Source organism: Mchenga conophoros, linkage group LG1, assembly GCF_057382185.1.
Source record: "Mchenga conophoros isolate Kocher_MC1m ecotype Shallow Benthic linkage group LG1, M_conophoros_male_GT1.1, whole genome shotgun sequence".
Classification (NCBI taxonomy): Eukaryota; Metazoa; Chordata; class Actinopteri; order Cichliformes; family Cichlidae; genus Mchenga; species Mchenga conophoros.
The window spans coordinates 16,156,548-16,167,901 of NC_140526.1; the positions used below are offsets into that span (position 1 = coordinate 16,156,548).

General features: G+C 38.6%; 1 protein-coding gene across 1 annotated transcript; it reads left to right on the top strand.

Moving 5' to 3' along the window:
* The first annotated feature begins 806 nt into the window (after nt 1–806).
* On the top strand, nt 807–3,355 carry mis12 (MIS12 kinetochore complex component). Its single transcript, XM_085280442.1, has 2 exons — nt 807–1,320; nt 2,080–3,355. Exons 1-2 carry the CDS (start codon nt 901–903, stop codon nt 2,353–2,355), a joined length of 696 nt encoding a protein of 231 aa, XP_085136568.1. The 5' UTR covers nt 807–900; the 3' UTR covers nt 2,356–3,355.
* The last annotated feature ends 7,999 nt before the right edge of the window (nt 3,356–11,354 follow it).

Consider the following 11,354-nt stretch of genomic DNA (forward strand, 5'->3'; position numbering starts at 1 on the left):
ATTGTTTAATCAACAGAAAATCTTTTCAACTTTTTGTTTGTTTGTTTGTTTTTTAAATTTGAATAAGCGGAGTTATTAACTAAAACTAAAGTTGAAAATAAATTTAATAAATTTAAATTAAAAAGAAATTATTTTATTTATTATTTATTTTTTTAGACGTTATACTCTATTTTTTTAAGATGATAAAAAAACAATACAAAAATGAAACTGTCAACAGCAGGGGTGTCGAACTCCAGGCCTCGAGGGGCAGTGTCCTGCAGGTTTTAGATATCACCCTGGGTCAACACACCCAAATCACATGATTAGTTTATTAGCAGGTTTCTGGAGAACTACAAGACATGTTGAGGAGGTAGTTTAGCAATTTGAACCAGCTGTGTTGGATCAAGGAAACATCTAAAACCTGCAGGACACCGGCCCTCCAGGCCTGGAGTTCGACACATGTGGTCTACAGGCTCTAGAAAGGACCAGTTTTAACATCACATCATCTGCAGATGTATACCCCTCACCCCAACCGAAACTTTTTCCACACAGCTAGCATAAGGAGGGATTAATGCCTACGTTTATTGCTACTACAATAAAAACATATACTTTGGCTGTGAGTGAAGTGTTTGTATTTTATGTGGTATTTCCAAAAGTGTGAAATTTTTATAAATAAAAAAGACCCCTAGATTAAAATTAAGAATTTCCTATTTGTCATTAACAACTTCTATCGGTTGGTGGCGGTAAAGATCCATTTCTACATTTGCTGCCCGAAAACATCTCAACTATGACCAGGAAGAAGAAGGACAATTCGTTCCAGACCATACTCCATACCAGTTGGTGGCGGTAATGCACCTTTCACTTGTTTGCCAACCGCCAATATAACTGTAAGAAAGAAAGAAGGACAATTAGCGATTGAACATGGCGCGGGAAACCCGGGAAGCAGAGGTAATGGATGTCAACGGAGAGGACGTCTCAGAGGCGGACAGTCTCTCTCCGGCTCAGCTAAAACTGTATGAGACGCAGTTTTTCGGCTTCACCCCGCAGACCTGCATGATCCGTGTTCACAGTGCTTTTCTGGATTGTTTGTACGAAATTTTGCCCGTTGTGGAGAAGGTTTGCGTGCGGCAGTTGAGTAAAGGGGAACCGGACGGGACTGAGGAACTGCTCCGGTCCCGGGCTAGAGAGTGCAGCCGAAAGCTGCAGCAGTTCCTCGAAGAGCGGTTCAAACAGCTGTCAAAGCGGATGGATGGGCTGCTGGTTAGCCACTGTTTCTCCGTGCCGCCAAACGTCCTGCTACCCGAGGATCAGTCGCACAAAAACAACCCCCAAGACATCCAGGTGGGTGGGGAGGCCAATGGAGTTGATTATTTTTTTAGGGCTCTGTATGTCTAAGATAATGTTAAAACCCTAACCCTGGCACATTTTCGTTCCATTAATCTCTATTTAAGTCGGAAAACCTCAAGTTAAACATCTGGGTGTTGACCTAGGCAACGCATGTTTGTTTATATAGCACGTTTATTTATATAGCAGGTTTCAAACACTAGCTAAAACCAATAGCTAAAATCGGAGAAGATCTGGGTAGTTGGTTTCAGCAATTGACAGCATAACTTCTAAATGCCGTATTCTCTTTAATTTCCCAATAATTTCAATTATTGAAAAGTATGCTCTCTTGGGTTGAGATCAGGTGATTGACCTGGCCACTGAAGAATTAAGAAACTCTGAAGTTCTGTCCTATCAGTTTTGCAGTTCTGCATTTGATAGTGGAAATGTACAAGCACAAAATTATACAAGTGTGTAGATCAAAAACCTATGGACCTAACTGTGTTTAATTGCAGTAAGTGTTAAAAATCAACTTAAATGCAGTAAAACTAAAACCCAGACTTTTGTGGGGAAAAAAGAGGAAGGAAAATCAGGAAGGTTTACTAAGTGGACACCGAGTTATGAATATCTGTGAAATTTCAAGAATACGAGCAACTTTTTAATGGCATTAAACCTGTTCTAACTTCATTTTAACATTGAATTCATCATGATTGTTCAAAGCATGATTAAAACTGATATTTCTCCCCCTTGCTTTGAATGGGATCTTGCATGGTCCAGGAGGTACTGAAGCTGGAGTCCTCCCTGGTGGACCTCCAGAGAGCCTATGAAGCAGAAGTCTGTGCCAGACAGGCCCTGCTAGCTGAGCTAGAAGAGCAGAGGGAGGTGCAGAAACAGCTGGACGAGATCCTGACATGGGTCAGTGAGCTCCAGGAAGCCTGGGTGAGGGAAGGTAACGGCAACTTCCATGAAAGTTTTCGACTGGTGATGGAGTCTGTAAAGAAACTGCAGGAGGCCATAAGGGCGGTGCTGGTCTGCAGCACAGCTCCTCAATGAACCGAACTCATATTTAAAGTCTGTCGCCCAAATTAATAAGTTCTTCAATTGTTTGCCAATTCATTTTGGTCACCACTGGTCATAAATAAATGGAAATATTGTGAAAACACAAATAAAACCCCACTTGTTATCCTTAAAAAGACACTGCAACTCTGAGAAGGCGCAGACAGCTTTATCACCTTTTCCCCATAAAAGTGTAATGTAAATAATAAAGCCCATATATGCAGTTGAGTCTGTTTAATAACCTTTTAGTTAATATTCAAAGGGGTTGTATTGTATGGGAGCAGTTCTCAAAGTTTTACTGCCAGGCTCTCCTGCAGAAGCTAAAAAAAAGTTCAGAAAAGAAAAAATAAATTGTAAAGCTACATTCAGTTGCTTCCTTTTTCCACAAATTGTAGATTTCTAAATTGGATTTCCTTCATGACACAACCCAAATATCTTTTCTTTTCTCCCAGAAGGAGAGTCAAATATCATTGTCATTTTTGCCTGTCAGGCGAATATTATTGAAAAATCCATATTTTTTTCCCCCTGCTTGTCCAATAATCATACCTACATCCTCAACATGAAGACTGCAGCCTTAATGATGTACTGCTTTGTTTTTCTTTCATCATATGTGTCTTTAGCTCTTTTATCAGGTTAACCAGTTGATTAAGATTAACGCTGTCCAGCAGATGGCGCTGTCTGCATGTTAATGTCAGGGAATCACTATTCACTTAAGCAGAAATAACAAATACGCTGGTCTGAGCTTCTTACGTGTCATTATTTGATGTATTTCTCTGTACAGTATGACGGCAAACTGAATAACTTTTTGTCTTGCATAAGACATTGTCACATTGTTCAGATATTTTAGATTAAAAACTGTTTTGAGAAAGAAACTTAGAGTAAATTTACTCACCAGCAATGAAAACATTTGTTAACCGCTCATTCAGTGTTGGGAAGCACAGGATAAAAATTACTGGCCTTGTGTTGTAAAGAATAAATGTTTGTTTACAGAGTAAAAGCTGCTTCTTGGGTTTTTTTTTTTTTCTTCACATAATAACTCTTTACTGCATGATTAAGAAATACATTAAGACAGTTTTTCAGAGCAAATTACCAACAGAAAGAAACACAAAATTGTTTGTGTCATTAATGCTAACACATTTAAGATATGCACAATAATTTATTGATCTCAACATTTCTAAAAAAATTTCTTGAGATAAACATATATGTTATCTCTGTTTTGGTTTATTGTGGTGTCTTTACCTGTTGTTGTGATTTGGCCTTATATAAATAAAACTAAATTGAATTGAATGTTCTGCAGACCGTCCACCAGCAGTGATAAAACCTGCAGTAAAACTGGTGTATACTGATGGCTGAACTCCTGCATTCAAGGGCTTTCTCTTCAAAGACTCTGTCACTCAATCACGATTCAGTGGGACACTTTAAATAATATGTTTACTGAAACAGAGGAGTGGGTTATGCTGTGAGAAGGTCTTTGAGCAGTTTTTATTGATGATTGTTTTCCCCCATAACTGTGTTGTAATTTGAATACGCCCTACCCCCCCCAAGGGCCACCTTGGTTATTGTCAATAGCATTGTAATTCAGAAGTTTCTCATAATATTTTTTTCTGCTAACCAGCCTCCCCACCCCCTGCAAAAAAAGAACTTAATACTTTCTAATCAGTAGGGGGCAGTACCTCTCTGTGATTTAATGCAAAAGTGGGGTTACTTGTGTTTAATGACTACAAGTTTTTCTGACAGTTTTCACATTAATAATAATAACTTTATTTATAAAGCGCTTTCAAACAAAGTGCTGTACAACTAAAGAGATAAATAAAATAAAAGCGATACATAGCAATACAGGTAAAAGACATAATACAAGTTAAAAACAATAAAAATTAAAAAATTAAAAGCCATAGAATTAAGACATGTAGGATAGGGTGAACAAATGTGTCTTCAACTTAGTTTTAAAAACCTCCACAGAGCATGCCTGCCGAATATCTTGAGGGAGGTTGTTCCACAGAAATGGGGCACGAAAAGAAAAAGCACGCTCTCCAATTGTCTTTTTTCTGGCTCTAGGAACTTTTAGAAGGCCAGAGCCCTGAGACAAGTCCATTAACAAAAAATTAGTTTATTCCTGAATCACAACACTTTTTTTTTTTTTTTTTTTTTAAATATCCACACTGCAACAGGTTGAACACATGTGTTTGATGTTTGATATTTGTCATTATAGTAAGATACAACACAATTTAATTTGGTGACTATCAATAATTATTGTGATTATAATCAAAGGTAACTGCAGATGAATGTGGTCAGTGGAAGCTTATATTCTAATGGTTAATAGAATTAGCAGTGTTGCTGCAGGCAGAAGCTGTGATTGGTGTTGCCGTTGTCTGATTTACAGCCCTAAAAATAACAAGCGGACCTGAAAGAAAGTGCATAAACAACAACAGGTTGAGTGTAAACAGTCAACATTTGTTTTGCGCATTCTTTGAATGTGTGTGTCTGTCTCCTTGAGAAATGATCGGTCCAAATGGAGAGGTGTGAGAACTGCTCTGTTTTACTTTGCTAATGAGACCAGCAGCGGGAATGATGAAAACCCAACACGTTGTAACTTGATTTTTACCAAGCAGAAGACATTCGTGTAGGAATCAGACTTCAAAGACTTTGTTTAAAAAATATCCATTAATCTTTACTTTTTATCTTTACATGCATTTATTATAACAGCGGTGGGGTAAAGGCAGTCATATTTCCAGTAATTTCTACAAGAGCTGCTCTTACATACAGCCCAGACTATACAGACTTTTCTTCTTGCTATTAAGACTTTTAAGGAAATTCAGATTTAGAATGGGCCAAGTTTCAGTTTTAATGAGTATGTTTGTATCAGTACAGTGGAAAAAAAACATTAAAAGTAAAAAAAAATAACAAAAATCATCCTTTGCAGGCGTGCACTGCTTGAACTCTTCGAAACACAAACCTCACCGTCTCTGTATTGTCCCCACTGATGATCTCACAGGCTTAACCACAGCCACACACAGCTCCTGCTTGCTGTGGGGTCTCTGCCTTTAGGCTGCTCTTCAGCAGGTGGAATTCAGATTAAGTTCAGGCCATTGGTGTGGCCTGCTAAAGGTATTTCACCTCTTCACCCTTAACCCTGAACATTTACACCAGTTCCATTCATACATGTCTGTGTTTGACGTTGTATGAGGATGTGCCGGTTCTTAAGCTGTTCTTCATCAGTTTATTGAGCTATTATTCCAAAACCCACTGCTACACATGTTTTTGAACTCCTGGCTTGTTTTTCTTTTTGAGACTTACCAGCTGGTTTCCATCTCGTGGTAGTTCCTCTAATTTGGGGTCATGAACTTTTCTCTCAGTCATTAAAATTTTGCCTCCATCGTGGACATCATTGCTGACTTGCTGGTTAGTTGTAATGGAGGCTTTTATTGCACATTTTCAGGCCTGTAGGCCAAACCTACAGCGTCTAATACCACTGTATTAAAAGCTGTAGGTTTATAGTGTTTACTATTGATTTCATGAATCTGAGATATCTTGCAGATGACCTTTGAACTGATCTGATGTGGACAGAAAAGAAGGAAATTACACTACCCTTCTCAGTTGGTGCTAAAAATTCCAGCACCAGCACCTGCATTACAAATCTGCTGGGTCTAAAGTTGGAGGCACCAATGTCAGTGGCTTTTGTAAGAAATTCATCAGTGGTCGGCAGATGCAGCTCACCTCACAATGATTTCCTTACCATAGAAATGACTCCAAATATAATCAGTTTTCATACCTGTTCAAATGCCGGCTGATACTATGAAAGGCACCAGAGAAGAACTGTCCCTGCAGCAGGTAACAGTGACAGGGTGGAGATTAACACTTAGCTTCATTTTTGCATCTTCTTGTTCTTGTTCTTGTTCAGGACTTCCTCACAGGTTCATATGGGAACAAAGTTTGTGGCAGTATATTAAAAGTCAAACCCTGCCCTTCTACTGTGTATGTGTTGACACAGCCAGGCTCAAAGAGGGTGAGAGACAACATGAGCAGCTCATGTGTATATATGAAGAAACAAGACATGCATGCAGTAACAGAGCTGCCCAGAGAGTCACTGAAAGAGTGCAGGGAAGAGGGAGTGTCTATAGGTGAGCATTACCTCTAGGCCATCTTTTGCATCTTGCAAATTATATTTTAAACAGTATACGGACACAGCTGCATGCAACTGGCAGCACACAGAGTTTATGTCTCAAGGGTCTGAATTATGTTCACTGTCTGAAGGCAGAGAGAGAATAAAGCAATACAGCAAGATTCTAATCTAATCAACATGGAGTCAGACAAGTTTGAGAGAGTATGTTTTAAAAAGTGAATGTGTTTGTATTTGAAGGGTGAGGGGACAAAATAGAGACAGGAGGTCGAGGAGGAAAGTGTCCAGCAGAGTCTCAAGATTTCACACTGATGTCCTAAACTGTTTTATCACTCACACTGCATCTATGTAGCAGCTGTCTGAAGATGTCATAAATCAACATGCTGCTTCTGTCCATCTGCAAAAAGAAACATACCGCCCTCTCTTTATCTGAAAACGGCGCATAACATGTAGCGGTTCGACTTCTGCTCTCGCTTCACATTTCATAAAAAAAATCAGGAGGCAGAGCCTTCAGCTTTCTGTGGAACCAGCTCCCAGTTTGGATTCGGGAGACAATCAACTTTTCCTTTTGAGATTGTGCTAAAAACATTACATTTTAGATAAAAGCATACAGTTAGGGTTAAATCAGGGGACCTGGCTGCCACTCTGCATTTAACCATTAGTTATTAATCTTAATAATTGACCAGTCTGTCTTTCATCCTGTATCCCTCCCCTCATCCCCATTAAATCCCCTTTTCTTCCTGTTTAGAGGATGTTCTTTTGTCCCACTGTTGCCAAGTGTTTGCTCACAGTGGTTTGTTTGATTGTTGGGGTTTTCTCTGTGTTTTATCTTTATCCTACAATATAAAGCAGCTTGAGGAAACAGTTGTGATTTGGAGCTATACAAATAACAGTGAATTGAACTGAACTTTGGGTAAAATATCACAATATGTAGTTCTTCTAAATTTAGGGTGTTCTAGTTGTCATTTACTATGAAATACTTACGGAATAACAATGAACTTTCAGAGAGAGACTTTTAAATGACAAGAATTTTTTTTATCTAATGAAAGAAAGTTTATTTAAACTACAGTCTAAGGTATTTTTAATGTAATATCTATGTAATAATGAACTCCAGGGTATTTCACAGGAGATTGCAAATAATATTTCTCTTTCTTACATTGTTATTACACATTACCATTAGGGCCGCTGGTTGTATACTGAAGTGCTACTCATTTATTCATTTATTTACAAACTTTGACTTATCACAACAGTAATCAGTTGTCATTGATTTTGTGCATTTAACCCTTTCATGCATGAATTACGACAACCTCAATCAGGATTTTTTTCTTAAGTATTTTTATTCATCTGTAGGCATGAAAAAAAGATTTTTGAACTTTTAGACATGTATTTTTCAAATAGTTTTTTGCATGTACACTTAGGTGGACAACATCCTTTTTGGAGTGGGTGGCAGGGTATGGAGTTACACATCAGTGTCCAATGTGGTGGTTTATGCGCAAGTATACCATCAACACTGACACAAATACAAGATAACAGCCTTTGAATAGCTGTCCACTGTAGTGTCCACAATGCGTGAAAAGGGTTCAATTCATTAGGTCACAGCAGGCTTTCATCTGGAAAAAGAAATCTTAACTCAAGGTCCACCTTTTAACCTTTTTGGGGGCTTTTAGATTCTTCTGACTGTGTTTCTCAGTGAAATGATGTATAGTTCTTTGGTCAACTTAAAATGAACTGGGTCCTGTCAACCATCTTAGTCTGGTCGGTAATGTCCTAAAGAGGAAAACAACCAAATCTTCAGAAATCGTCATTAAGTTGAATAATCTCGAGTGATTCTTCTCCCTCGGAGCACTCAAAGCGCTTTATATATCATGCCTCATTCACTCAGTCATACAAGCACTTTTTCTAGCAGACTGGGGTGGCCAGGAATCAAACTACTAACCTTTCTATTAGTAGATGACCTGCTAACTGGACTTGGTCTTAGGTATTTTTTTTAATGTTAATATTTTCATTTTGACCGTTGGCATAGCTCTGAGGGTTTCATTTTATGTTATTAGATGTTAATAACATAAAATACACACCAATTCTGGCCCTATTATCTCCTCACAAAGACAAGCATGAAGTGTGTGTTTGTGCTGGAAAAACTGTGCACCAATTGTTTACACTGGGTGATCTGAACATTCGTTGTATAATGTGAGTCCTGCTGTTTTTCATGCATGTGTCTGCATACTTGCAGGAGCTCATGTATGTACCTGCTGGAACGTGTGACTGTACCGATCTCTGCTCTGTTTTTTTTTTTTTCCAAGTGTGTGAATCTGCATGTGTTTGTGTGAGTGAAGACAGCATATGGACAGTGCCCTCCTTCCTGTTGGGAGGGGAACAACGTGGCTCTCTGTGAACCACAGCTTGAACTCTGACCTTTTAGGATCACACACAAAGAAAGACACACACACACAAACTCAGATACCTTCACACACGTATGCAGATATACATCCACTGTCATCCAGCCAGCCAGCTGTCCTCATTGACTTTTGGAGTCCCACACAGAGGCAGGAGGAGAGAGGAGGTGAGAGTGACAGTCGGGCCCACAGACTCCATTGTTTTTTCAGGCTGTGAGAGAGTGACTGTGATTTTTTTTAAACCCACGTGTCACACAGCAGGGAGACCAATACATCAGCGGAGCCTCTTTTCCTATTATACACAACTGTAGGACTCTGTGATGTCACCAGTTTGGAGAAAAGTAAATATCCTTAAACAGCTGTAAACGATCACATGTACTAGCTGCCATTTGCCTAAGGTGAACCAAAAGTCTTCCCATTAACCTTGGTGAAATTTTGAAGGTGACACTTTTTTTCCCCCCTTTTTGTGTTGACTGCCAGTAGTTTATATATATTTAATATATAATAGATATTAGAGACGGACCGATCCGATATTACGTATCGTTATCGGTCCGATACTGACTTGACTGGATCGGATATCGGAGAGAAATAAAAAATGTAATCGATCCGAAGTATCACAAAATCACCTCACAAAACGCGCTAATTGGCATAACCCAGCTCGGCGCATCGGAGCAGTATGTGTCACGTGATAGAGCAGCTGTTGGAGCCTCCCTACATGCTTCCTAACTGGGTATTTCATCTCGGCGAAAACTATCCCAGAGAAGTAAAGCAAGTGTGTAAGTTCATCCCCGAATGTTTGCATAGTATTTCCACATTAAGCTTAACAACTGATATATTGAGCCACAGCTGGACTGGCCATCAGAGATCCATATTGAGGTGAAAAGGAAGCGATTTGTCCCGTACTTCAGCTAGAATTAAAAAATAGACACAAAGCTGGAGCTATTCTGTCTTTGCTGCGCAGTTGCATCTACTTCTCTCATTCACTCCCCCTTCCTCTCCTGTTATTACTTCAAACATGAAACTGATCAATGATCAGCTGATCGGCTTTTCTGCCGCAAGTCCGTCTTTTTTGTTTGTTTATCGCCCACTTTACGCTAGAAAGAGGAGACCAGCGGATAAACAACAGCAGCACGTTTAAGCTTGATAAGCTGTTGTTAGAATGTATTTAATATTACTTTCTAGTATCAGCTGAGGTTTGCTGAAGCCACGCCTGTAAAAGCTGCTGGTCATTATATCCGTTTGGATATGTGGTGAGAGGGAAACATGAAGATGAAACCAGGAGATGTCCTTACTGAATCATCAGAGCTGAACAGGTGATGGAGAAACAGGTTTACCTTTTAGTTAACATGAATGAGTTGAAGGGAAGTTATGAACTGTTTCTGAGAGACAAATAACACCAGGATCCTTTTCTAGGTTGCTGACGGCTGGTAACTGTGCAGGGGCGGGTTTAGCAAAGTTTTGTCGGGGGCCAGGTAGGACATTAACAGGGAAAGGGGGGCACAAAGAAATATTTTTCTTTGTTATGTCATTTAAAAACTTTGAATAAATAATTATCTGAATCTTACAACAAAAGTGGTCATCTGATTAAATGTATAGAAATCCATTATTGTATATAGTAACTAATAAGTCTAATATACACCCTTGTAAGCTGTAGTACGTTTTCCTTTGGGAAGGTACCATCTGTGCAGTCTGCAATTCTGTTGAAGAAAGATGTTGAATCTATTTAAATATTGTAGAAAAATAATTAATTTCTGTGCATTTGTTTTACACATGCATTAAATTAAAGTTGATTACATCGATTAAGGGTGGGGGGTGGTTCCCTAATATTTTTGCTGGGAGTTGGCAACCCTATTAGTTAGGTAGGTAAGTACTCTTTAAAATACCAGAATAGGGAGGATGGTGTAGGTTTAAATTTATTAAATTGATCAGTGTTGCTGAACTATAAAATGTTTTGGGTGGAGTTTTATTTTTTGCATACAGGTACAACAGAATAGCTTCAGTCTCTTGTTTTTTAAAACTTGAGTATGAACTTATACAAAATGCAGCAAGATATTTATAAAAAACAGTTTTATTGATTACAAATCACTGCGCTGTATCGGATTCATATCGGTATCGGCAGATATCCAAATTTATGATATCGGTATCGGACATTAAAAAGTGATATCGTGCCATCTCTAATAGATATAAAGGAATACCGTTGGTGGGGAAACTACTTTACATTCTTTGGCAAACTATCAACTGCAGTCATGTGAAAGAGATGTTTTCACATGACCAAGTGCAGCTTTAGTGCTTCCTTTCCTAAAGGAAACTAATGTACTTAACAATTAGTCAGTTGCTTGGTCTTGCCAAGTATCATAAACTTGAGTCAAATGTTATTTTTCCTCATTTAAGAACTTGAATTGTTTGTTAAAAAGTACTTTACTTATATTGAAAAGATGAATATAGTTGAACACTGGAAAATTAAGTTAAACTATTAATTTCCTTTC